Below are 27,543 nucleotides of genomic sequence, written 5' to 3'. Positions count from 1 at the left end.
TTGGTTTCATTTTCCTTTATTTTTTAAAAAAAGCCCCTAAGTTCTATGGCTTCCAGGAAGCATCAGAGAAACGGAAGTGCCATTTCTGTACACTTTTTGTAAAGCAAGACCTAGACGCACACGCGGGGCGCCCCCAGCTGCTCTGCCCTCAGCACGCGGGCCCCAGGGGACCACGGGGGCCGCACCGACGGGCTGCCGGCTCCACACGCACCTGCGGGGCTCGGATGGGCTTTAAGGCGCTTGTCTCCACGGCTCGGCCGGCAGCGCAGAGCGACACAAGGAGCCCACGGGCCACGCGGTGGCCACCCCGAGAGTTCCAGGCCGGCGGCTCCACGAGCAGGTGTGCAGACCCCCCGCGGGCTGCGCCCACCGGCCCAGGCTTTGGTGCAGCATTTCAGTTGGGGGCCGCTCTCATCCCGCCTTCCCCTTTGGTCTGGGGAGGCCCAGGGCGGGCTCACCCCTGGCAGCAACGCCCCGCAGCGCCCCCTCGAGAAAACGGCCTTTGGATCGAGGGAGACAAGCTGCACTTTATGACACTAACGGGCGAGCGGCGGGCTGGACGGAGGCGGCCGCGCTACTTACTCAGCAGACGCGCGGGGGCACAAGGCAGGGCGGCCGCTGTGGTTTTCTCTCTTCCTTGTTTTAAATAGTTAATGCTCTCGGAGGGGAGGACTAGACACAGGTGTAGAAATCTCGGCCAAAGTCTTACGTGAAGGAAGTGACCCCACGCGGGGGCTGGCAGCTCTGCCGGGCCTGCAGTCTGCGTCCAGCGGTGGCCACGCGGCCGTGGAAAAGCGGGCCCCGAGGGGCTGCAGCGGGAGGCTTCAGAGGCCACCGCCCCGGGGTCACTTGTGTCGCTGCAGAGATTTTCTCTTCCTCCTCTTGAAGAAACAGCAGCACCTGGAAGGGGCGGGCACAGGCTGGGAGGCGGCGCAGGCTGGAGAAGAGGGGGATGGGGGAACCGGCGCGAGGGGGTGGGCCCAGGGAGTCCCAGCCCCCAGCAACCTCGGGGGCCTTACTTGGTGTCGTCGGCCACCTCCACCTCTGCGGGGGCCGTGATGGGGGCGTTGGAGTGGCCAGCGGTGGGGTCATCGGCATTCAGCTCCCCGTTGGTGGAGTTCAGTGCCTGCGGGGCAAGAGGGGCACGGGAGTCCTGTAGGCCCTGCTCTCCCCACCCCCACGCTGCTGGGGTCCTCGGCCGGCCCCTCACCTGGTTTTTGCTGTATAGCAGGGCTTTTTCCCGAACCTGAGGCTGCGAGGGCAGGTCGGTGTGGACCGTGCCGATGGGCGTGGGCTGCAAGGGGGCAGGATGCGGCTGAGGCCCGGCAGCCACCCCCCGCCCCACGTCACGTGCCAGCCACCCCCGCCCCCGAGCACAGGGGCTTCAGGGTCCTTGCCAGCTGCCCCCACGCGCCAGGGGCCCCCCTCCAGCACCAGCCTCCCCTCCGCCCACGTACCAGGGGCTTCCCGGCCCAGTCGTACTCGTAGTCGAACACGAAGCCGCTGCGGTCAAAGAGGTCGGTGAAGAGCTTGCGCAGGTAGTCGTAGTCCGGCTTCTCGAAGAAGTCCAGGCGTCGCACGTAGCGCAGGTACGTGGCCATCTCCTCTGCGGACAGCGACAGGGCTGGGGGGCGTGGAGGAGCAGGGCGGCGGCACTGGGCAGGGGGTCTGCGGGGAGTGCGGGGGACGGGGGGCAGACCCTCACCTGGGAAGCTCTCACAGAGCACCTCGATGGGCGTGGCCCGCTTAGTGTCCCCGATCTTCTGGTAGCGCTCCTTGAGCGTGTCGGCCTGCAGGGAGAGCGCGGTCGGCACCGAGGCGCTGCCCGCAGGAGACCCCCAGCCCCGCCCCGGCCCCGGCGCGCCCACCTTGAGCCCCTGCCAGGGCAGGCTGCCGCGCAGGAAATACATGAACATGTGGCCCAGCGCCTCCAGGTCGTCACGGCGGCTCTGCTCTGCGGGGGGGACGGCAGGTCAGCGCAGCCCTCGCGCCCCCCCGCCCACCCCGCACGCCGCTCACCCTTGCCCAGGTGCGTGTTGATGCTCATGTAGCGCGCCGTGCCCGTCAGGCTCTTGTGCTCGCGGTACGGGATGTGCTTCTTGGTCTCGGGGTCGATGTACTCCTTGGCCAGGCCAAAGTCGATGATGTGGATGGCGTGCTGCCGCTTGGTGCCCGGTCGCCCCACCAGGAAGTTCTCGGGCTTCACGTCGCGGTAGATGAGGCTCTTGGTGTGCACGTACTCCATGCGCGTGATCTGCGGGCGGGCGGGCCTCAGCGGGCTCCCTCCGCCCTGCCCACCTTCCCGCTGCCGCCCCACAGCGTCCGGCCCCCTCTCCCCCCGCGGCCCGCACCAGCTGGATGGCAATCATGAGCACTGTCTTGAGAGTGAACGTGCGGTCGCACAAGTCGAACAGGTCCTCCAGGCTGGGTCCGAGCAGCTCCAGCACCATGGCGTTGTACTTCCCGCACGGGCCGAAGTAGTAGACCTGAGGGACGCCCTCTGCGGGTGGAGGACACACAGACTCACGCGACGCCCGGGCGGGCTCCCCCTGCGCTCCCACACCCGGCCCCGGGGTACCTGCGGCGCTGAGCTGCTTGTAGAAGCGGTACTCCAGGTGCAGCTGCGGCGCCCGGGACTTGATGGGCTCCTGGGAGGGACGAGGGGACACATGGATGTCACGCAGGGCGCGGTCCTGCCCTCCTCCCGGCCCGGCCCGTGGGGACAGCCTCTGCTGGGGGCCGGCGAGGGGCCTGCCCGGGCTGGGGACTGGGGGAAGGGGGCAGGGCCCGGACTCACCAATTTGATAGCTACGTATTCATTTGTATAGAGATTCTTTCCTGTGGGAGGAGAGGCACGTCAGGTCGGCAGGACCCCCAGCACACAGGAGACCGCTCACGACCCACCCGTCCAAGGGGCACCTCCTGTTCTGCGGCAGCCCTCCTTGAGCGTGGCCCATCCCTCCCGGACCTGGAAGGGAAAAGGATGGGCCCATCCCTCCCGGGCCCGCAAGGTACTCCCACCGGCCGTGGGAACCCGCATCTGCCCCCGCACCCTCATCTCCTGGGCCCCCTCCCTGCCGTCCTGCCCTCTCCTCCAGCACCGCCCCAGAGGCCAACCCTGCCTCCGCCCACTCGGGGCTGCTCCCAAGTCCTCTGCGGGATCCTTCCCGCCAGCACGCCAACACGCTCCAACTTCTCCCATCTAAAAAAGTGAAAACACAACAAAGAGTCCTGGTGACCCCAAGGCCTTTCTTCAGCTCCAGCCGCAGGGAACCTGGAGGAGACATCACACCCCTTCCACACACCCTCCCCCCACCGTCCCCGGAGGCTCGGGGGGCCCCCCCCCCCGCCACCTGACCTATGCTCACCGCTCCAGCCTCTAGGGACCCCGAAGGCGCCCCCCATTCCACAATGCCAGGAACTCCGGCCTTGAGCTGTACACGTCCAGAGGACAAGCCCCGCCCCCTCGCTGTGGAGCAGGTGCCCCAGCCAGGAGCCCATCAGGAGGGAGCGTAACCTGCGTCCTCAGCTTAGACAGACATGCCTGGGGCAGGACATCTCACGCGGCCCATCGCTGGCCCACCTGGACCTCCAGGTGCCCACGGAGAACAAGCCATGGCGCTCAACCTCACGAAACTGCAAAAACACGAGCTGTTCACCTGCTACAGTTCCTACCAGTGGCTGAGCCCCTGGGTGGCCGTCTGCATGCACGGTGAGCGCTGTGCACACGCTCCACCCTCTGCCCCTCCCGGTGCTGCCGTCCCGCCTTTCCAGGTCCTGAGCTCCGACTCAGCCCCACGGTGCGCTGCTCCTCCAGGCGACCTCACGCCCGAAGTGCCGTGCTGCTGCGTCTTATTTCTGAGAGGATCCAGTGTGGGAAGAGGCCTCAGCTTCCTCTCCATCCCACTGCAGTGGGACAATCTGGGAGACAGCTGCACCAGGCCGTTCTGCCCCACCCGTGGGTGGCCAAGACACTGGTGCGTATGACCCCACAAGCCCAAGTCAGGGGCCCGCATGCCTGTCAGTCGGTCCCCCGGGTCCCTGCCCATCCCGGCTGTCTCATCACTGTGGTGCTTGGCCTGGAGTCTTCAGCTCAGCCTCAGCTCCTCCAGGGCCTTGGTGTCCGTCCCCGTCTATAGAGTCAGCTGGTCCCCAGACAACTGCAGGGGTGGCCCCGAGTCTGCGGAGAACCGTGCCGTCCATGTCTCCAGAGTTAACTTCTCTCAGCGATGTTTTTACTGCTCAGCATAGAGTGTGCGGCCTTTGTGAGATTTGTTCTGGAGGCACCTGATGGGTTTTGGTGCTCTTACACGATCGGGACTATTCTTAAATTTTTGTTTTCCAGTCGTTGCTCCAACAGAGAAATACAGTCGATCTGTGTTGGCACATGCAGCAGCCTTACCAAACTCATTCCTTTCTAATTGTTTACTGAAAGACTACTCTGGCCTCCGCACGTGGGCAATCAAGCCGTCCGAGACAGGTCACAGCTGTATTTCTTCCTCTCCCAGCTTTCTACCTCTCTGTTCTGTTCACTGCCACTGTGCGAAGGGGGTGCCCGCAGGGGCCCCTCCTGCAGATTCCACTCCTTCGGTTACTACGAGTAAAAGGCACCCAGCGGCAGAGAAAGAAAGCGCCCATCTAGTCCTCCTCATTTTCATTAAATAACAGGCATGCCTCTTGTGTCTCCCCGCCACTCTTTATGATGAAAGTTTCACACATTCAGAAAAGCAGGAAGAGCTAGGCGCAGGGAGCCCCACACCCTGGCTGCCTGGGTCACACAATCCGCGATTGCTCTGTTCTGTTTGCCATCACCTGTTCATCTCATTTTCAGATGCGTCTGGAAGTTGCAGACCTCAGCACCCTGCCCCCTAAACACTGCAGCCTGCAGATCAACTTCGATTTGTACTTAGTGCTTGTTTTTCCCTTGGGAGGAGGCATTTACCTGGGAAACGCACAGCATTTGATGAGCTTTGACAAATGTGTGCTCCTGGGCCACCCCGATCCCGTGAGGACAGACAGCGTCACCGCCACCTCACCTCCTGAGAGGCCACCCCACATGCTCCCTGCTCCTTCGGGTTCCCTGCACACGCATGACGCGGCTCGCTCTGGCTTCCTGCCCGGGCGCGTCCGTCGCAGCACGGACACACCTGGCCCGTCTCCAGTGTCCGTTACTGAACGCTGCGCACGGGCCTTCCTGTCACTTCTTGGGCAGGTTTGCTGGCTTGTGCTGCGCACGGAGCAGAAGTCCTGTCCGGGGCCAACAAGGCGAGGTGCCCTCCACGCCCCCCAGCCGCTTGTCCGTCTGCTTCTGGGTGGTGTCTGTTCAGATCTCTGGCCCAGTTTTAATCGCAGCACCTGTTTTTTTTATTGCTGACCAAGCTGTTGTCTTCTCCTGCGTGCCGGGTAACAGCGCTTTGTCCAATGGTGCTCAGCAAATAGCACCTCCCGGTCTGTGGCTCGCCTACTCGTGTTTTTTTTTTTTTTAATTTAATTTTACTTATTTTTGGCTGCTTTGGGTCTTCGTTGCAGTGCACAGGCTTCTCATTGCGGTGGCTTCTCTTGTTGCAGAGCTCGGGTTCTAGACGCGCGGGCTTCAGTAGTTGTGGCACACGGGCTCAGTAGTTGTGGTGCATGAGCTTAGTTCCTCCTCGGCATGTGGGATCTTCCCAGACCAGGGATCGAACCCCTGTCCCCTGCATTGGCAGGAGGATTATTAACCACTGCGCCACCAGGGAAGCCCCCCTACTCGTGCTCTAAACAACATTTCTGGAAATTTAAACTTTGATGATGCCTAACTGATCCTTTCTGGTAATTGGTCATCTTATTCTGTGTCTTGGTCAAGAAACCTCCTGTTTTGACTGTGCACGTGGGGAAGCCAAAGTCCTGGAGTCCAGATGAGTTGAAGGTGAGAGTGTGTGTGCGCGCACGTGCATGCGGGCATCTGAAGTCTGGATTTACAGCTTCCTGGGGACCTCGGGTGCTCCAGGCTCTGAGCCTCACCAACAGCCAGCTCAGCAGTAGGTGTGAAAGTGGGAGAGTCTGCAAGGCCTGACAGAGAATGCCTCCGGGGGGCCATGAGCAGAAGGGAGATGCCGGGGCTGCACAGGGCAGGAGGATGCTGGAGCCTCCACCACCCAGAGCACGGAGGCCACCCTGAACCCCCCGGACATTTGGCTGAGAACCCAGAAAGCCCACACACTGGGAGGGGGCGACCCCAGCCCTTGAGTAATGCCTGCTTGCCACCCACCCTATCAAAGCTGAGAAACAGTCCCTGGTGGGGTCATGATGAGTCGCCAGGATGAAGCATGATCCAGGCCTCACGTGTGGCACCCACATTGTCCAACAGACAATAAAACATCACTAGACATGTGAAAAAAGGAACAGCACTGCAAGAAGGAAAAACAGCGCCAAAGGCACCACAGACACAGCATTTAAAATAGCTACTGCAAAAGGGAACGCTCCTACACTGCTGGTGGGAATGTAAATTGGTGCAGCCACTGTGGAGAACAGTATGCAGGCTCCTCAGAAAACTAAAAAGAGAGCTACCATGTGATCCAGCAATCCCACTCCTGGGCATATATCCAGACAAATCTATAATCCAAAAAGATACATGCACCCCTGTGTTCATTAGCAGCATTATTTACAACAGTCAAGACATGGAAACAACCTAAATGTCCATCAACAGAGGAATGGAGAAAAAAGACGTGTACACACACACACACACACACACACACAGTGGAATACTACTCAGCCATAAAAAACAATGAAATAATACCATTTGTGGCAACATGGATTGACCTAGAGATTATCATATTAAGTGAAGCAAGTCAGAAAGACAAAGACAAACACCATATGATAGCACTTATATGTGGAGTCTATCTATGAAACAGAATCACAGACATACAGGACAGACTGGTGATTGCCAAGGAGGAGGGGTTGGGGGAGGGATGGAGTGGGAGGCTGGGGTTAGCAGATGTTAGGTAACACGTCAGCAGATACAAGGTCCTACTGTATTGCACAGAGAACTATATTCAGTATCCTATGATAAACCAATATGAAAAAGAATATTTAAAAAAGAATATATGTATAACTGAATCACTTTGCTGTACAACAGAAATTAATACAACATGGTAAATCAATTATACCTCAATTTAAAAAAAGCTGGGACTTCCCTGGTGGTCCAGTGGTTAAGAATCTGCCTTCCAATGCAGGGGATGCAGGTTTGATCCCTGGTCAGGGAACTAAGATCCCACACGCCGCGAGGCAACTAATCCCACATGCCTCAACTAGAGAGCCCATGCACCACAACTACAGAGCCCATGTGCTCTGGAGCCTGCACGCCACAACTAGAGAGAAGCCCAGGTGCCACAACTAGAGAGAAGCCCGTGCACTGCAACAAAGATCCCACGTGCCGCAACTAAGACCCAATGCAGCCAAAAATAAATAAGTAAAATAAATAAATATATACTTTTAAAAAGCCATTGCAAGTATGTTCAAGGATTTTAAGGAAAAGATGGGCAAAATGAACAAGCAGATGGGAAATCTCAACAGAAAAATAAGGGAATCAAATGGAAGTGAAAAATACTGTGTATCAAATGAAAAATTCAGTGGATGTATCAAATAATATATTGGACGCTGCAGAAGAAAAAAAGGGTGAACTTACAATAAGGCAGTAAAAACTATCCAGGCTGAAGAAAGAAAAAAGACTGAAAAAAAACTTGAGAGGAACCTGAGGGACCTGTGGGACAGCATCAAACACTCCTAATGTGTGACTGGAGTATGAGAACAAGAGGAGACTAAACAAAGGCAGAAAGAACATTTGAGGTAATGATGGCAAAGTTTTTCCAAATTTAACAAAAGAGTGTTAATATACATACCCTAGAAGCGCAATGAACCCAAAGCAGGATAAACAGAAAAAAAAACCACACCTAAATTAAGGCCGAATCAACATCTGAACCCAGAGATGAAAAAATCTTTGCAGCAGGCACAAGACAAGACACACTATATACAGGAGAACAGTGGTCAACAGTAGTCATCAGGGAAATGCAAATAAAGTCCACAGTGAGGCACCACTTCACACCCGCTAGCACGCTCCAAGTGGAAAAGCCTGACAACTCCAAGTGTTGATGAGGATGTGGGATACTGAGAACCTTCACACGCTGCCCGCGGGAGTTCAAAGGGGTACGACTGCTTTGGAAACCAGCCTGGCAGTTTCTCATAAGCACACGTGACCCAGCACTTTGATGAAAACACTCATACACGAGACTTGAAGAAAGGTGCTCAGGGCAATTTTATTCACAACACCCCAAATCTGGGCACAGCCAAAGGTCCCTGAGCAGGAGAACGCACGAACAAAATGGGGTGCAGTCATACAGATGGACAGAGTAACAAACAGCGACTAACTGCAGGCCCAGAAAACCACAGGCACTGAGCCGGAGGAGCCTGGCAGGAAAGAACACAGTTGCCCCTCAGCCTCCAGGGGAATGCTTCCAGGAGCCCCCGAGGATACCGAAATCTGCAGCTGCTCCAGCCCCTGACATAAAACCCCACAGCACAACCAGCACAGTCAGCCCCTGTACCGCGGGCTCCAGCCCCTGACAGAAAACCCCACAGCACAACCAGCACAGTCAGCCCCTGCACCGCGGGCTCCAGCCCCTGACATAAAACCCCACAGCACAACCAGCACAGTCAGCCCCTGCACCGCGGGTTTCGCATACTGAGGTGTGGAGCAACAACCAAACCTCGATCCTTAAAGAGCGTTGTAAGCCAAAAGCCACTACCCCCGCAGTCCCCAACGCACGCTCCACCATCTGTTTACCCAGACCTGTGCTGTTTAGGCTGCGGCTCCCAATGCCAAGGCCAGAACCCAGGACAGCCATCTGGGTCCCCAAAGCCACAAGGGGCACCCCCAGGCTGTAGGACAGGACTGGGCCGGGGGACGTGAGTGTGCGTGTGCCAGCCAGTGTGCGTGTGGGCACACATACGTGCACACACTAATGGGGCAGCAGGGTTGGGGCGCAGAAGCCCCGTCGGGGAAGCTGAAGAGTCGGCCACCGTGCAGCACAGATCAGGCTGGGCACGCGGGGCCCCGCACCCGGGGGAGGCGCCTGTCTCTCCCACACCTCCGCCCTTCCCGTGAGCAGTTTGGGCCCCTGCTGCTGGCAGTCCACTGGCTCAGACCCAGAGCCCAGGGCAGTGAGGACCCGCTGCTGATCCCATCCCAGCGCCTCTGGCATGGCCAAGGTTCAGGCGCAGGACAGGCCTCTCCCGGCCTCGCAGGCCGCTGGGCATGTCAGACACCAGCAACACCAGCCGACAGACAGACACGGACCACTGGACGGGGGCTGGGGGTCGCCCACCACTAAGCTCCAACCACTAAGTGCTGTGCAGGAGATGCCCCTGGACCCCCACCTCCGCGTCACCAGCCTCCTGAGCTCTGTGGGCCTGGGGCCCCTGGCACAACCGCCCCACAGCTGTCGGGGTCCAGCCCTCTGCAGAGCCTCCTCCGGGGGCAGGGAACAGAAACCCACACGCGCTTACCTGCGTTCCCAGCCCTCACGTCCACCCCCCGCCCCCGCGTCCCCGGAAGTGAACGAGCGGGGCTCACCTAGCCGGAGCTCCCCGAAGTTGCCACAGCCTATCTTCTTCCCGACTCGGAAGTTGGGGCCCACCATCAGGACCCCCGAGCTGGTCCCCGAGCTCCGGACGCCGTGGCTGCTCCGGCCGGCGGCCTTGGACATTCTCCGGCCCTCCTCCGACTCCCCTTTCCCTCCTTTCTTGTCAAAATCCATAAGTTTGTGGTACCCTGGCCTCTCCACGGTGACTCTGCTGCCGTGCAAATCCCGGCTCCACGGAGACCTGTGGTCGCGGCGGCTCTTCAGGGCTAGCACCCCATGGCGCCCGGCGGGCTCCTGCTAGTGAGACGCGGGCGCTCGCGAGGGCCCGGCCGCAGCGCTCTTCTCGGTGGCCTTGGGGTCACGCATGGGGGGAGGACACATGCTGCTGACGGGTCCTGGGAGCTCAAATCTCGTGGCTCTCGGCTGCAGGAGAAACAGAGGCACGGGTTAGAAGGCCGCGATGCGCCCGCCCGCCACGCACCCCGGGGCCCAGAGCACAGCCTGGCAGGGGACCCGGGACTGGGCGTTAAATGGTGGCGGGACCGTGTTCTGGAAAGATCTCTGATATGCAGGTGCGACCTGTGACCTTCTAGGGGCAGAGGGGAGGGAGGCTCATGCAACCTGTGACCTTCTGGGGGCAGAGGGGAGGGAGGTTCGGGCCTCCGAGAATTCCACGTGCCGCCTGCCGGCCCACCGCAGGCTAGAGGACGGCTGTGCTGGGAGAGGAGACGCCTAGTTGAGCAACAGAGGCCCCAGCACTGCTCCTCCGAAGAGGACAGGTGCAGAGCAGAAAGTGCCCGAGGCTAGGAGACAGGCCCCTGCCACAGACCTGGGGGGCCTCCGAGCTGCCTCTCCCCCACCCCACCCCTGCCCAATATCCAGGTGACATCAACGTCCCTGGGCCTCGTTCCAGGAGCCCGTGACCCTGTGGACAGATGGGTGACCGGCTGCTGCTGCAGGAGAGTGAGAGGGCAGGAGGGGCTGCAAGGGCCCCGAGTGCGGGCAGATGGGCTGTGAGCCTGACGGGGCTGGCTGGACACGCGCCCCCAAGGCGAGTCCGGCCTGGCCTCTCCAGCAGAAAGCTGGGGCTGTGGAGGGAACGGTGGGCACCCCGATAGCCCTCCAGGTTACAGGGAGGGGCTGGCCACCCGAGCTGGGGGGTGGGGATACACTCCCAAGGTCTGTCTGTGGTGCCGGCTTCTCCCTCCTCCCCCCACCACGTGGACCAGTCACCCTGCAGCTCAGACGGACGGGGCTCTCCCCTGCCAGCTGGCCTAGCCTCTCAAGCCACCTCCTCCTCTCACGAGGGTCACAGGCCCTCCTACAGGCCCTCGCCTCCTCTTGTCCCCTCTGGCCAATTCTCACGCCAAAGCCACAGGAATCTCTTTAGAAAGAAAACACTAACCTGCTCCTATGACACCTCCCCACGCCCTCTGCCTGCCCAAGCTCCCCTTGGGCCCAGACTGGCCACTGCGAGGCTCACACCTGTGCTCCCCTCCCCACCAAGTACTCAAGGGCTGACACCTGGTGGAGGCCACGCCCCCGAATGCCTGCAGGGGTGGGGGGAGGTGAGGCCAGGTGAGGGCCCTGACGCCAGGTAGGCGGCCCAGCTGTAGCTCATCCACAACCCATGAAGGCACCCGGGGGAGCCCCCGGTGGGCTGTGGCAGGACCAGCACTGAGGCCCGGTGCCCTGGGGGGGGCGATGAGGGGGTCGCCTCCCACCCCCGTGGGTGCCCGAGCCCCCAACTGGCCTCCCACATGGCCCCCAGCGCCCCCACCTACCACCGAGGGCCTGATGCTCAGAAGGGCCAGCCAGCAACCGTGTGTCACCGACGGCACAGGTGCCAAGAGTCGCAGGCCGAGGACAGGCCCAAATGAGGGGGCCTCTGGCCATGCGCCTAGAGGCAGGCCCACAGCCGGCAGGACGGGGTGGGGAGATGCTCACACACGCGTGCACACGCCAGTCCATGCTCGGCACCCACGCAGGTCATCGCTGCCCGGGGGGGCGTGCAGGGCCGTAGCAGCCAGAGCCTGGGAGCCCAGGAGATGCCCAGACAGGCAGGGGCCCAGGCTTCAGGACAAACCTCACCATTTAAGGCCGGCAGCTTCTCAACCACATGGACGGTGTGTGTGGACAATGCGACCCCAACAAGAACCGTGCGCCCAGCTCCGCCACTGCCTGGGGTTCCCACCAGCCGACACCCCGGCACCGCAGCCGCGCCACCTGAGCAAGGGGCCGGCCCGGGGCCGCGCGCCCCCGCCCGAGCAGCGCTGTCCGCACCTGTGGACGACACACTGGTCGCTGGCCAAGCGGTGCCCCTGCTCGGGCGGCCACCCGTCTGTCTCCACCTTCACCGGCTGCACTCGCAGGAGATGGATCTGAGCCAAGGGGACGCCACACGGGCACTGCAGGCCCAAAGGCAGGCAGGGAGGGGCGTGGCCCAGAATCCGGGCCCTTAGCAGAGTAGGCCACTCCCCACACCCTCGGCGTCTCAGGGGTTCCGACGCCACGGGCCAGGCCGCTCCCCACCTGTAAGCGGTTAGTTCCCTGTGGGGGGTGGGCGGGCGGACAGCTGTTCACCATCAGGAATTTGGGAGTCAACTGGGAACAGCTGTTACAAACTTACAAGGAAATAACTACATTAAAAACAAAGGAAATAGTGGGACCTCCCCGCTGGTCCAGTAGCTAAGACTCCATGCTCCCCAATGCAGGGGCTCCAGGTTCGATCCCTGGTCAGGGAACTAGATCCCACATGTCGCGCGGCAAGGCCAAAATAAATAAAGTGGACAGTTCAACGGTTCTTACTGAACCACAGCTTATGCTTGCAGAGTTGTGCTACAATCACCTCAAATTCCAGCACATTCCATCACCTCAACAAGAAGCCCCGTCCCCATCAGCAGTCACCTCCTCCCCCTCCCCAGCCCCTGACAACCACGAACCCACTCTCTGTGTCTGTGGATCTGCCTGTTCTGGACGTTTCCCATCAGTGGAATCGGACACCGTGGGTCCTTCTGTGTCTGGCTTCTCTCACTGAGCATCGTGTTCTCAGGGTCCGTCCACGAGTGTCAGGGCTTCTGTCCTTCTTGTGGCGGAGTGATGCTGCTACGTGTGGAGGGCACGCTCATCCACAGGAGGACACCCGGGCTGTGCCCACCTTTGGGCTGCGGTGAACTGTGCGGCCGGGGCGTTTGTGTACAACCCCCAGGAGGCGAGTGCTATCTCCCGGCTCGGACCTAGGCTGCAACTGCTGGGTCAGGTGGAAGTTCTATTTTAATTGCCAGAAGAGCTGCCCCCCTCCTGCGCCCGCCCACGCCCTCCGCATCCCCCGGCATTGCTGCCGCCCAGCTTTAAGACAGCTGCCCGGGGCGTGGGGGTCCTGCTTCACCTCCGGGCACGCGTTGCCCCCAGAGCCCGTGCCAGCGCCGGACACGCGCTCATCTCACGGGTGCCTGTGGAAAAGGCACCCAGCAGTGGGGGAGGTGCGCACAGGGACCAGGTGGAGCCAGGCTCAGAGCGGCCAGATGCCTGACCACACGGGAGACTGCACACGACTCACTTCTGGAGCCGCCGAGAGGCCAGATGGAGCAGAACCGGGCAGGAGGCAAACACTCCCTGAGATGGGAACCAGCCGGCGTGGGATTCCTGCAGAAAACTGAGGCCACCACCCCTGGTGCCCAGCCCCCTGCGTCTGCTGTTTCAAGACCTGCACACACGCAGCGAACCCGTGCCCTGTATACCCTGGGCACCTTGTGCCCGGACCACAAGCCTGGACACACTACCCTCATTCATTCTGCTGAAGTCCTCCCAGATTCCATAGAGAGGGAACACCAAAATCTACAGGCCACCCTGCTGATGGATACTTAAGGGTGGTTTCCAGCCGGATTTTCTTTCTTGTCAGAAAGAAATTAAAAACACATGCCTGGGGACTTCCCTCGCGGCGCAGCGGTTAAGAATCCTCCTGCCAATGCAGGGGGCACAGGTTCGAGCCCTGGTCTGGGAAGATCCCACATGCCGTGAAGCAAATAAGCCCGTGTGCCACGACTACTGAGCCTGTGCTCTAGAGCCTGCGAGACACAACTACTGAGCCTGCGTGCCACAAGTACTGAAGCCCACGCACCTGGAGCCCTTGCTCCGCAACAAGAGAAGCCACCGCAGTGAGAAGCCTGCGCACCACAGTGAAGAGTAGCCCCCACTCGCCGCAACTAGAGAAAGCCCAATGCAGCCAAAAATAAATCAAAAAAACAACAAAAAAAAACAAACTACCACATGCCTGTGCACACACACGCAGGCACACCAGAGGTGGATGTAAAACCCACGGGAATTTCAAAGATTAAAAGCTGAGCCCTGCGATCTCCCAACTCCTCGGCTCCACTCCCCGAGGATGCCCCGCGCACTCCCGCCAGGCACTCCCGCCTGCAAGCAGCAGAAGCAGCCAGGGTGCAGGGCAGGCAGACGCCAGCAGCAGGCCACCACGGGGCCGTGAGCTCAGGGGGACGCACACACAAGCGGGAGGGGACGAGCGCCGAGGTTCTTAAGGAACCTCTGAGGGTGGTTTCCACGCAGACGAGGCCAGGAGGACTGGGCGCATCTGCGCCAGTGCGGGGCGGGCGCCTCGCCGTCCCGCGTCCCGCCGCCGCGACCCACGCACCCCCGCGGGCAGGGATTCATGTCTGGGTCCCGCTTTGTGCAAGCAGCTTTTATGGGGCGGGGGGCCCTGACACCGCCCAGCCCCACAGCACACACAAGGAACCCCTCCCAGGGCCCCACTCCTCTGTACTCCAAGCCCACCCGCCTGGGAGCCCGTGCCCCGCCACCGGCACCTGGCTCCCTAGCAGGCCTCCTTTCCGGGCCGCGACCCCCGCTTTCAGGCCAGGCGGGACGTGCTCTCGGCCCCAGCCCAAGATCCACAGAGGCACGGCCTTCGCCTCCGCCTGGCCTCACGTCCCCAGGTGCAAACCCTTCCGAGCTCACAGAACCTCTGACGGCCCCAAAGCCACGAGACACGCCCCCTCGGGCTTGTTCAGAAGCGCCCCTACCCCCAGGTGCTCACTCCCAGGCCCTCACTCCCAGATCCTGCAGGACGCAAGCCTCAGGGTCCGGCGACACTCCCCTCGGCAGACCCTTCTCCTCTGCCGCCTCCCAGGATGGCTTGTGTTAGGTGAGCGCTTACTCCGTGCCCAGGGCTCGGGCAGCAGTGGGTTCCCGGCCACAACCCCCAGCAGCAGGCCTGTTCTCCCGGTCACACTGTCCAGCAGGGGGCCCTCCAGCCAGCACGGAGAGGCACGTTCGCAAGCACACCTGCGGCAGCCGGTGGGCCGAGAGTCCAGGAGGCGCCATGCAGAGACGGGCATGACCGGGCACAGCAGAGAAGGAGCCCTGTGTGAGCCGAGAGCCAGGGCACAGCCCGCGTCGACAGGGGCTGCGGTGCTAGGCGCACCGTGTTGGCCCCCACGCCCCGATGTCCACGGGGCTCCCGGCGGGGAGCCAAGGACAAAATCAGAGACTCTGGCGTGTGTACTCCCCACCCTGGCCCGCAGCCCACACGCGACGCCAGAGGCCCCACCGCAGCTCACCCAGCCGGGCCGACAGCAGCAGGGCAGGCCTACGGCCCCCCCATCCGCCTCCTGACAACGGGCAGGCGTGTGGCCACCACGGGGAGGCGGGGGAGGAGCCCTAGACCCTGAGCCTCCCAGGGACAGGACGCCAGCCCTGCTAACCCCGCAAACGAGAGCAGCCACCCGCAGCGCGCACGGAGGGGTCGCCCCACCATCCACAGGATGGTTATCCTGGGTCCCCTCCTGGGGCCTGAGGGGGGATGGCAAGAGCGAGTCCCCCACTGACCTGGGGGGAGCAGGGGTAACAGAGAGTGGACACAGGGCTAAAACCAGAGCCAAACGTTGCCAGGAGCCTGGGCGTCTGCAGGTGCCCCCCGGCACACCTGGGGGACCAGGAGGCAGGTGTGTGTGATGCCAGCCCCGGTGCAAGCGCCGAAGCTAAAACTCATCATGGGGGCGGTGTACCCAGTCCTTGACCCAACCCTAAAACAAAGCCAGTCTCGATCCAACCAACATGGCCCTCAGGTCCTCCCAGGGGCACCTGGACTCTCCCCCCATGCAGGGAAGGCCCTCCAGGGGTGTGGGCTCTGCTCAGGCCCCCATGGCCAACTTAAATTCCACAGGCCCCGCTGAGCCCCGACGACCCACTCTTGCCCCCCAGGCCAGTCCCCAGGCGGCCCCTGGCCTGCCTTCCAGCTCAGGTGAGTTACCTGCCGTGTTCTCTGGGGGGTCCTCCATCTCGTCAGGGCCTGGGCCAGGTCCCCTTCGTGGAGGCCCCGGGAACCCCCTTGTCTGAGCGCCTCTACCCAGTGATGTCACAGTCCCTGGCCGACATCACAGGCACAGCCCTGGCCCAGAGGCAGGGCCAGTCTGGGGCGGAGATGGGCAGCCTCTCTCCTGGGGGCGGCCCCTCGGAGGCTGCCTGGCTCCACCGCACACGGCAGGCCCTGGTGGGTGCCGCCTGGGAAGTGCCGGGACTCTGGTGGGATCGTGGCTGCGGCCCCCTTTGAGGCACCTCCGGACACGCGTGTCCCTCCATCAGGCTGAGCCCGTTTCCGTCCCACAGGGCCTTGGTGACACGTGTAGGGAGGGCCTCCTCCCCAGGGTCACCCAGAGCCGGGGTTGGCACCCCAGCAGCCGTGAGCACCCCAAGCGTCAGGTCTTGGTGCCTATGCACTGCTCCCCAAGAGGGACCCGGACCCTGGAGACGCGCCGGCCCTGGGGCCGCAGCCTAGAAGCTTGAGGTCACCGCAACGTGGAGTTACAGCACAGAGCTAGGAAGTGGCCCTAAAACAGTGACCAGCCCCCGGGACGAGGTCGACACCTAAATGAATTAGGCAGAAATGGGTCACAACACACTGACTGACAGACAAGGGAACGCGACCTGAGGAGACGGGAGAGGAAGGGGCACCCCACCCGGCGGAGGCTGCAGGTAACCGCCACCAGCAATGCTGGAGCACGCCGAGGCGCAGCCCGGCATCACCTTCTCAGCAGCCACGAGGAAAAGTCCGTGTGCGGCACAAGCCGGCTGCTGCCCAGACGCTACGCCCCCTGGAGAAAGGGGTGGAAGGGGGCCAGACTTCACGCTCGGGGGCAGCCGCAGGCTCGGGGTCATGAAGAGCAAGTGTGGGCAGAGACGCACAGGTGCACAGCCAAGCTACAGGCGAGCCCAGGAGGACTGGGGAACTGACAGCGCTTTCCTTCAAACCTCTCCACAGACTTGAAACGTTCTCACGACAGACCCCACAGCCTCAGCCCAGAAGTCACCGGGCGCTTCTGTGCAGGGGTGACTCGAGAACCTACCGGAGGAGTGCTCGGCAGTGACCCCTGGACACAGCACCTGGAACGAGCTGAGGTGCTGCATCGTTCGCAATGCTGGGAACGGGTGGGCCCGGGCCACGGGCTCACTGGCCTGTTCTCGCTGCGTCTGGGTACGTTTAAAAGCATCCCGACAGAGAGCTAAAAGGAGAACAGGCGGGGGTCGGGGAGGGCGGGAAGGGACACAGAAGGAGTCCGATCACGGGGACGGCGGGCGTCCAAACCCCACATGATGCCAGGTGGAACACAAGACAACTGGAGGCGCAGAGACAGGGCCGGGCCGGCCGCACGGGCACAACTGGCCGTCCTGCCCCAGGACACGGGCCACGCATTCACAGAAGGCAAACACACAGAAGCGCGCTCGGTGGCACCAGGCACGTGCCAGGAGCTCAGCACCGCCGGGGCTGCCGCACACTGTCCTGGACGAGCAGGTCTGGAACCTTCCATCACCGCGGAGGCTGGCCTCTCCCTGCAGCCCCTCCGCCAAGGCCTTGTCCACACCTTCGCAGTGAGCTAGCCACCCGTGGAGGGGGCAGCACCATCCCAGCCCACATGACAGGCCTTGCGTGACCCCTCGTCCTGGGTGCTCAGGTCAGTTGTGCCTGCACTGCAGCCCCATATCGGTCCCAGGAGGGGGCTGAGCTATGTCCCCCAAAGACACGTCCCATCCCTGGAGTCTGGGACTGTGACCTTATCTGCAAACGAGGGTGGGCCTGAAGCTGTGACGGGTGCCCTGTGAGGAGAGGAGACAGAGACAGGGAGACGGCCATGCCCCCCACCCCAGGAGAGCGGGCGACACCAGCACAGCCCGGGGGCCTGGGGCAGAGAGGACGTGGGGTAGAGAGGACGTGGGGCAGCATGGACTCTGGCTGAGGATGACGTATGAACACGGGCCCATCAGCTGGGTTGCGGGAGGTGCTGAGGGGCTGGTCGTGGGCACACGGGGACCCTCTGAACTGATTCACAGCTTCTCTGTAAATCTAAAACTGTTCTAAAACAAAGTCTGTTTAGGGACGTCCCTGGTGGTCCAGTGGGTAAGAGTCTGCCTTCCGATGCAGGGGACGCGGGTTCGATTCCTACTGAGCCCACACACTCTGGAGCCCATGCGCCACAACTAAGAGAGAAGCCCGCGCCGCAATGAAAGATCCCACGTGCCACAACTAAGGCCCAACGCAGCCAAAATAAATAAATAAATAACTTAAAAAAAAAAGTCTATTTAAAAAACAACCCCGTGGCTTCCCTGGTGGCGCAGTGGTTGGGAGTCCGCCTGCCGATGCAGGGGACACGGGTTCGTGCCCCGGTCCGGGAAGATCCCACATGCCACGGAGAGGCTGGGCCCGTGAGCCATGGCCGCCGAGCCTGCGCATCCGGAGCCTGTGCTCCGCAACGGGAGAGGCCACAACAGTGAGAGGCCCGCATACCGCAAAAAAAAAAAAAAAAAAAAACAACCTCCACCTCCTCTAGCAGCTCCCCCAGTACCCACCCAGCACCCACTCCAGTCCTCACTCCAATGTCACCCACCCAGCCCCTCAAAGAGCATCACGGCGCTCACTGCCATCGACGGCAGCCCATCCACCCAACGCGCTCCCCAGGGACACAGCAGGTCCGGGGGGAACATGGCGGCTACTTGCTGAAAGGGGTCCGAGAGCACGAGGGGCAGAGCAGGGAAGTAACGTGAAGGCCTCTGAGGGCCAGAGCGTGGGGCGGGGACACGTGCGCCGATGGAAACGATGGAAACCTGGGCTCCCAGGCCAGGTGCTGGGAGAGGCACGTCAGGGCCCTCAGAAGCGGCCTCCGCGCTTCCACAGCAAGGAAGCCAGACTGCAGCCCAGGGGCTCCTCTGTGCCTTCCCTGCCCCTGCCAGCAGGTGCAAACTTTCCTGAGCTCAGGAGCAGGGCGGGGGAAAGGGTGGGGAAGAGGGTTCTCAGCACGGAGCCTCACGCAGAGCCCCGGCTGGGCATGGAAGCGGGGTTGCTGGGGTGGAGGGGGGACACGCAGACGCAGGGGCCGGAGAGACACACGAGGGAAGACGTTAAGGGGCCCCCCAGAGCACCTGCAAACTCGCCAGAAAACCACACCCACCAGCCCACCCGTCCGGCCAGCCCCCCACCGGGTGAGGAGTCAGGGACAAAGACCCGGGCCCTCCCCTCAGGGCCGGGGGCATCACGAGGCAGCTGCCTCTGGGAAGGAGGCCCAGCGCCTGCCCAATGGGCCGGGCTCCTGCATCCAGGCTGGAGCCTGCATGGTCCTCCCTCCCCAACCCCCCACCTGGACCTGGTGCACCAGGAGCTTGCCTGAGGCCCACAGGGCTTCGTTTCCCATGGCGCAGCCTGAGACGGTCTCTCTACCCCACACGGAGGAAACCCGCAGACAATCCCGACGGGTCCGTCCACAGCGTGTCGCTGGACCCGCTTACAAACATGCCCGTGTTGTTCAGCGGTCTGGAAGGACTTCACCAACGCGTGGCTGGTGCCCACCTCCTAGATTCTGAGCAAGTTCTTAAGACATTCCCACGCTTTGTCGTAACGGCCATTCTCCTCAATGTGCGTGTGGCTTTTGCTACTGAAAACACCAACGAGAGGACAGTGGTTTTGTGGTATCACAACTGGGGGGGCCACCTGGCCCTTTGGGGCCTGCCGGTCACTCCAGGCACTGGACACGCCTGCTCAGAGGAGAGCAGCCGAGGGCACCAGGACCGAAGTCCACGGGCCAGCCCGTTGTCTGTGATGTCAAAGGGCAGGACCAGCCCCAGCGCCCACATGCTCCAAAGGGCTGGCATTCTGGAAAGTGCAGGGCAGTGGGAGAATGGTCTTCCAAAAACCGGCCAGGGTTCCCAGGCTCTGAGGAGACAGACACCACCACAAAGGACAGACCCCAACCCAGGACAGGAAAGATGCTGGGAGAGGCCAGGACACAGAACCTGGAGAGGAAGCTGGTGGGGACGTGGACAAACGGGACCCTCACCCATGGCGGGTGGGGCAGAAGGTGGTGCAGCCGCCATGGAAAACAAGCAGCAGTTCCTCAAAAGTTAAACACGCAGTCCCCACTCGACCTACTCCGTGTCCACCTGAGGCAACTGAGAACACGTCCATGCACACCTGTGTCTGCACATCCACAGCAGCATGACTCATGACGGCCAAGAGGTACACACGACCCACATGTCCATCAATTGAGGAGTGAATAAATAATGTGGTCCCTCCACACACAGGAACATCACTCAGCCACGAAAAGGAGTGAAGCCCTGACACTCGCTACCACGTGGATGGACCGTGAGACCACGATGCTCAGTGAGAGAAGCCAGACACAGGACACACAGGGTGCGACTCCACTGATGGGAAACGTTCAGAACAGGCAGATCCACGGACACAGAGAGTGGTGAGTAGCTGTCATGGGCTGGGGAGTGACTGCTCATGGGGACATGGTTCTTTTGGGGGTGATGGAATGTTCTGGAAATGATTTTAGTGACGGCTGCACAATTTGTGAATACACTAAAACCACCAAGGTGTACTCTCCAGCGAACTGCATGGTCTGGGAGTCGTACCTCAGCTAAAACTGGGGGCGTGTGTGGCATCTCCACAGAGCTGTCTGGAGGGGCACAGGGCATGAGGCTTGGCAGGCAGCCCAGAGAACAGGGCTTGTCCAGCGCAGATCAAAGTCCGACGCACGTGCAGCTGCCAGAGCCACGCCTCCCCCTCCCACCAGTTGAAGCAGCTTCTGTGACAGACATGCAATAAATCCTTCAGAGGACAAGGGGTTCGTGCCCACAGGAAGTAAGAGACGCAGACACCGGCGAGAAGGTGGGGAGAGGAGGAAGGGCTGACTCACGGCCTCGGTCCTTCCCAGCAGCCCGGGACAAGGCCCCAGGGGCGCAGAGGTGTCCCCACGATGGCCCAGGACGGGCTCACGCTCACCTGGGCACACTCAGGAGCTCCCTTCTCGCCCCAGAACTGCCCCGCTGGCCTCTGGCCCCGCTCAGCGAGCAAGCAGCACCCTGACTTTGGTCCCCCAGACTGGCCGCGAGCTGGAGCGCCTCCACTGCCCAGAGGCTGCATCAGAGTCACCAGATGCCCAGCCCACCCCCAGATGCGGAGGCCGGGGCAGGGCCTGCAGCCGCCTGGGAGCACCACCTCCTCATTGCAAAGGTCCCCCTCCACACCTCAAGGCCGGCCACCGGCCCCAACCCACTGAGGCCAACACAGCCCCGAGCCCCCGATGGAAGGCTGCCACCAGCCCGGGGTGGCCAGACACAGATAAAAACACAGGGCGCCCAGCTGACACGGAAATTTAGATAAGCAGCTAATAACTTCTACTACAAGTATGTCCAATGTGCTATTTGAGGCCTATTTATACTAAGCAATTTTCGGTGGTTTGTCTGAAACTAAAATTTCACTGGGCACCCCACACTGTTATCAGCTACACGTGGCCATGACTGACAGCAGCGCAGACAGCCTCTGCCAGGACTCACATTGCCAAAGGCACTGATGTTTTCTACTCAAGTCCGTATATTTGTTAAAATCAAGCGTTTCCGATGAAAACTTAGCTTCCAAATGGTGATGAGCCACGAGTATGGATATATACCCAATAGGAAGGACATAAGCCGCCTCAACAGTAACTTCTCACACCAATTAACGTTTCAATGATCATACCTCAGAAAACAAAATTAAATGACGTAAACGGAGCGTCACCTGTTCCTTTCTACTTTTCAACCAGGTACCAGCACACTGTCCACCATCCACACGGCTTACATCCTGTCTGTCTTGCGGACCAGGGCTGGGGAGCCTGATAGACACCTGGGCCTCCAAAATACTCCGCACCGCCCGCAAGCTGGGTACTGTCATGACCATTTCAGACGGGGAAGCCTAGGCTGGGGTGTGAGAGGCGCCGGGCGCGCCCTGCAGCCTGCCTGGGTGAGGGGCACTACCCAGGGGCGCGTGGGGACTGGCCGGGCTGGAGCCCCAGCTTTGGAGGGAAGGCAGTGGAGCGTCCAGCGGAGACGGTCTCCTGATTGGCTCTGCCCCCTTCATCTGGCCACAGAGGAAGCTCCAACTCCCCAGGCAGCAGCCTGGAGGCCAGGGGCGAAACCAGGAGGGAGGATGAGGGTCACCCTTGGACGAGCAGCAGGGCGGCCCGAGGTGAGGGGGCAGACACTGCCCCATGGGGGGACCTTGGCCGGCCACCACGTCCAGTCCACATGAGCCGCATCCCTCCGGGCCTCCCCTCTGCCGGTCCCCTCCCCACCTGCTTCCACAGACTTCCAGCTCCTGGGGGCAAAGGTGGGCCTGTGGAGGCCCAGAGACGCACTAAGGGAGCACCTGAAACGGGCACCCACCGGGCCCTCACAGCAGGCTGTGGAGTGCAGGAAACACCCAGCTGGGGTGCTCGCCGGGCTGATCCTGCCGCCCTAACACCGCGCAGCGCCTGGGATGTTTGCGGCTGTCACGACGGGGCTGCCCTAGAGAATGACCCGGCCCCAACGCCCACAGTGCCGAGGGGAGAGACCTGGTTCTAGAAAGAGTCCCTCATGCAGGTTCCCGCTAGACCCATGGCTGCAGCTTCAGGAAACAAGCAGCTCATGACTGAGGGCCGGCTGTCCGAGGGAGGGCCCAGGCCAGGGCGGGAGCTCCCCAAACTGCCCCCGTGCAAGTGTGAGAGCAAAGGTGGAGGTGGGGCACTGGTGGGGCAAGAGGCGCACAGGGTGGCACGAGGGGTCCTGGGAGCTATCGGCACTGACCTGGGCCCTCCCGGCCCGCTCGGGTTAAGCTACGCGAGCGGCTGGCTTCAAGGCCAGCCCGTCCATGTGGGTGATCCCCGAGACGGTGCGGCCTGGCACACAGCACGGTCAAGTTTCTGTAAAGACACCAGTCTCCCAGCGTGGCCCCCTGAAATGACACCCAAGGCCTGTTCTAGAAGCAACGAGGAAGGGGGCCTGCACGTGTCCCCAGGCACCTCCCCCAACCTCAGCCCTCGCCACCCCACCGTCCCCCCACGAAAGCCCCCAGTCTTTCCGGAATTCTCTGCCTGGGATTCTTAATCTCAGCCTACTCCCCAGCCAGCTGCCCCGCGGTCCCGGCTGGGTCACCCACTGGGCGCCCAGCAGAGCTCTGCCACGTGCCTACCAGCCAAGCTCTGGAACCACAGCGAGCAGAGCCCCCCATGACGGGCACGGCTGCAAGGGGGCACCGCAAACACTCACCAAGGCCCCACAATGAGCGACGTTGCCCTGCAACCCTACGTCCTGCAGGGGGCTGGCGGGGGAGCGGCCTGGCCCCCAACACCAGGCAGGGCTGTCCCCTCATTCAAGAGGGCGGAAGTTCCACTTTTGGCTGCATTAGGCCTTCGTTGTGGTGCGCGGGCTTCTCGTGGCAGTAGCTTCTCTTTGTTGCCGAGCACGGGCTCTAGGCTCACGGGCTTCAGTAGTTGTGGCGCACGCACTTCAGTAGTTGTGGCACGCGGGCTCTAGAGCACGGGCTCAGTAGCTGTGGCACACGGGCTCAGTTGCTCCGTGGCTTGTGGGATCTTCCCGGACCAGGACTCGAACCCGTGTCCCCTGCATTGGCAGGTGGATTCTTAACCACTGTGCCACCAGGGAAGTCCCCAAGAACAACTTTTTAAGACTGAGGTGCATCACAGACCAACGTAAAGTTGTGATACATACCGTATATCTATTTCTACCTTTTTTTTTTTTTTTTTTTTTTTTGCGGTACGCGGGCCTCTCACTGCTGTGGTCTCTCCCGTTGCGGAGCACAGGCTCCGGACATGCAGGCTAAGCGACCATGGCTCACGGGCCTAGCCGCTCCGTGGCATGTGGGATCTTCCCAGGCCGGGGCATGAACCTGTGTCCCCTGCATCGGCAGGCGGACTCTCAACCACTGCACCACCAGAGAAGCCCCTATTTCTACCTTTAAATAGCGATCCTACCATGACCCAGGATGACCCGGGACCAGATCCAGCACCTGGGTGCCCCTGCCCGCCACTGGCAGGAGAGGCTCCGAGCAGCGGGAGGACGGTGGGCAGCTCTCTGCTCTCCAAAGGACGGGCTGCTGGCGGGGGCACCGGGGGAGAGCAGTCCCGCACCAGGGGTGCTCAGGCACTGCAACATCTGCACTTGCTGGGACCTCCTGCCGCCCCGCACGCACTCTGCACGGGCTCTGCAGGCTGGGTCTCCGCGGTGAGGGGAGGGGCTCGCCCTCTGGAATTTAAGCACCGCGGTCTGTTCCGAGCAACCTGGCTTCTGCCGCTCACTGAAAGGGGCTTACAGGAAGGGCTGCGTGACAGCAGGGCGGGCGCACATCCGTGGACCGTGCCGGGTACCAGGGGACGCATGGGGTTCGGAGAAGGAAGTGCTGCTACCAGCCACTCTCCCGGAGAGTCCCACCGACCCTCTGCATGGAGCCCCGCGCTACAAAGGCGGGTGTGGACTCAGCCTGGACCAGAAGCTCCTGTGGAAGACAGGGCAGGAGGGAGGGGCTGAGGCCAGGAGAGGAGATGGGTACTCGCAGCCCCTGTGGGCCAGAGGAGCCCAGGGAGCATAGGTCTTCCTACTGGAGGTCACTCAGGCCTCACCTCCTCATCTGTAGGATGGGCACTTGGTCCATCGCCCAGCACAGGCCCCCCAAAGCTCCCAAACGGGGATGGGCAGACACGGAGCTGCCCGAGTTAGGGCCTTCCGCACCTACCAGGTCTCGGGCCTGGCGGACCCTTCCTCCACGGCGGAAAGATTCCCGACCCGACGGCCAGAGCTCTCCCGAGCACACCCCGCTGCCTAGATCACGACAGCAAGGCCCCCATTGGGCGTGACAGCACCAGCTGGACCCCAGACACTGACCACGACCCCAAGCCGCACGCACCACCCATGCTGACCCACCCAACGCCCCTGGCCATGACACCCCGCTACCAGCTCCCTCCCCAGCCTGCAGCTTGGTAAGGCCTCCCAGTAAGGCCTCTGGGGGGAGGGGGGGCAGGCAGCAACCCAAACCCACAACAACTGTGAGGAGAAAACCTGCTGCTCTGAGGTGGCCCAGGCAGCACTGGAACAAGGAGTTCCTGGTGCTCCAGGACGTCCAGGGGAGGTGCTACTTCCCCAGGTACAACCTTGCGGGGACTGGGCCCACAATGAGGGCTCGCTCAGACCCACCAGTAAACCCCCAAGGACACAGGTTGCCCCTGCAGCTGTCCGGAACGCCTCTTGGCTGGCTGGCTTCCCCAGAGCTGGGACGAACAGATAGAAAGCTTTCAGTGTAAAAAAAAAAAAACCAACAAACCTCACCTACTTCCTCTTGCAATCCAGAGGTAATTACTATGTAGCTGAAAGGAGGAGGTTAAGATGGAACCAGCAGCAGCAGTTCAGAGGAGTCTGTGTACACACGGCTCTGCTGTCACATCTCTGAGCCAGGGAATGAGATGCCTGTCCCCAACCCGCTTCAGAAAAATTTAGAGGAACTCGAAATCAGACCAGAAGACCCAACTGGCAACTGCACACGGAAAAACCAGAGCCGGGCTGGATGACCGCTGCAGACCCCAGGGTTTGGCCCACCCCTAGGGTGGGGGTCCAGCCAGCTCCTTCCCGACCTCCCTCCCTCCCTCCACAGGCAAACGCAGCACATACAACTGGCCCCCAGCCTGGGAGCTGCGCCCCACCAGCTGGACCCCCGGCCCACACCCACCACCCCCAAGTGGCCCTCCCATTCCACTCCTCAGAGATAGGGCCACAGACACCACCGCAGCCGGGGAACTGAACACCTGGGGCCGCGGAGACAGTGAGGCGGGCCTGTCCAAGCCTGTGTGCGCTCCTGGGGGCGCTACAGTCAACCCCCCAACCCACCTGGCCACGCGCCTGCGGAGCCACAACTTGGTGGAGACGCAGCAGATAAAAACGAACTCCTGGCGAGGACCACAAACTTCCCCCTTTCAAACCGGCGGCCCAGCTCAGCCGGTTCCCCTCAAGCACAGCCTCCACCTCCTTCCAATCAGAGCCATCCCCCAGCCCCCGGTCTTGCCTCCAGGTCAGAGCCTTTGTGCTCTCCCACGGATCTCTCACATCCCTGAACCACAGGAGCCCGTGGGGGCCCGGAAACGCCAACTGAGCCTGTCCGTGTCCCCTGGGGCAGGGACGGGGGACCCCCAGAAGCCCCTCAGGATGGATGTGTGAACAACCCTGGAGTCCCAGATGCTGGCCTGGCCAGGGTCCCCCTGTGGAAGGGGTTGGGGAGAGAATGCTAGGCTCCACCTATGTGCACAGAGCTCTCCAGGCCGTTTCCTGCAAACAATGCCATCCGGAGGCCAAGGGACTACCCCAGCTGCCCAAAGCCTGCCCAGGACGACGCCTCGGACGTCACAGCAGTGCTCTCAGCCCCCAGCCCGATAGTGAACACACTTCCCCTGAGAAAACAGGGGCAGAGGAAACAGGGGAAGCACAGGGCAGGGAGGGGATGAGTGTGGCTGCTGGGCACGCAGACATCGCACTCCCCTCCCTGATCCGAAGTGTTTCCGGAAAACAAAGCCGGTGGCGAGAGCGGAAGGGGGAGGCGCAGCCAGGCGAGAGCCGGGAGTTCCTGAGCAGCCCACAACAGGTCCCCCAGACCAGACCCCTACTGTTGCTCCCCTTCCCTGCTCCCAGCTCCCCGCTAAAACCTGCAGGGCCACAGAGGGGCGAGTGTATGCGCCAGCGTGGGGAGGAGCGATGGGCCCAGTAGAGAGAGCTGGAGGGGTGGGAGGACGCGGGGAGCGGACCGTGGGCTTGAGCGCTGAGGGGTGGTGAAGGGGGGAGGTGGGGTGGGGCTGAGGGACAGTGGGGGACACTGAGATCTGGAGTGAGGGAACAGTAGGGTCTGGAGTGAGGAATCAGGAAGGACAATGAGGTCTGCAGTATGGGGATTAGTGGGGGTGAGAGGTGACAGGGCCTGAGTTCGGGGGTCGCTGGCGGCGGCAAGATCAGGGGTGCAGGGGAGAAGTGCTAAGCGGTTGGGGTCTAGAGTGTGGGGGTCAGTGAGCTGGAGGGGCAGTGGGGTCGCAGTGCAGGGGGCAGTGGGGTCGCAGTGCAGGGGGCAGTGGGGAAGCAGAGTCGGCAGTGCAGGGGTCCACAGGAAAGGGTCAGGACTGTGAGGTCCGCGGGGTGCGGGACACGGGATGCAGGGGTCTGCGGAGGTCCGAAGTGCGGATGTAGGGGCTGCGAGGTGCCGGAACTGGGAGGTCCTCGGGATATAAGGGCGGCGTGGTCCGGGAGTCCGCGGGGGTGGGGCCGCCGACAAGGGCGTCCGCGTCGTTACCTGACGGCCTCCGCCGTGGTCGTGGCCGTGGCCCCGCGGCCGGGCGGCCGGGCTGGGCGGCCCGGGCTCCCTCAGCAGCACGGCGCGGGCCCCCGCTCCGGACCCCGTTCGCGCTCCGGCTCCGGCTCTGGCGCCCGCTCGGGCCCCCACTCCGGCGCCGCTGCAGCTGCCGGCCTCCGCATGTTGGGCGCGGGCTGTCCCAGCCGCGCGGGCGCCCGGCTCGCCCCGGTCTCGCAGCGTCGCTCGCGGCCCGCGTTTACGCCGCCAGCGTCGCGGGGGAGGGCC

At 62.0% G+C, this 27,543-nt stretch overlaps 1 protein-coding gene across 7 annotated transcripts; it reads right to left on the bottom strand.

Moving 5' to 3' along the window:
* Positions 1-27,543, bottom strand: CSNK1G2 (casein kinase 1 gamma 2). Of its 7 annotated transcripts, none has more exons than XM_027085640.1 (12): positions 27,259-27,540; positions 9,608-10,040; positions 2,798-2,838; positions 2,579-2,648; positions 2,352-2,500; positions 2,020-2,254; positions 1,869-1,954; positions 1,706-1,790; positions 1,458-1,606; positions 1,211-1,294; positions 1,020-1,126; positions 1-900 (listed from the first exon to the last, which is right to left on the bottom strand). In XM_027085640.1, the coding sequence occupies exons 2-12, from the start codon at positions 9,789-9,791 to the stop codon at positions 846-848; spliced, it is 1,245 nt and encodes a 414-aa protein (XP_026941441.1). In that variant the 5' UTR covers positions 9,792-10,040; positions 27,259-27,540; the 3' UTR covers positions 1-845. The 7 variants fall into 7 exon arrangements, 6 of the variants coding, with proteins under 6 accessions (XP_026941441.1, XP_026941440.1, XP_026941439.1 ...); XR_003428418.1 differs by having other exon boundaries at positions 883-900; positions 1,483-1,606; positions 27,259-27,543; XM_027085639.1 differs by having other exon boundaries at positions 2,352-2,648; positions 27,259-27,543.

This window comes from Aethalodelphis obliquidens, unplaced genomic scaffold (genome assembly GCF_003676395.1).
Source record: "Aethalodelphis obliquidens isolate GAN/ISIS:26980383/991018 unplaced genomic scaffold, ASM367639v1 scaffold53, whole genome shotgun sequence".
NCBI classification, from domain to species: Eukaryota; Metazoa; Chordata; class Mammalia; order Artiodactyla; family Delphinidae; genus Aethalodelphis; species Aethalodelphis obliquidens.
This window is presented reverse-complemented; position numbering and strand designations above follow the sequence as displayed.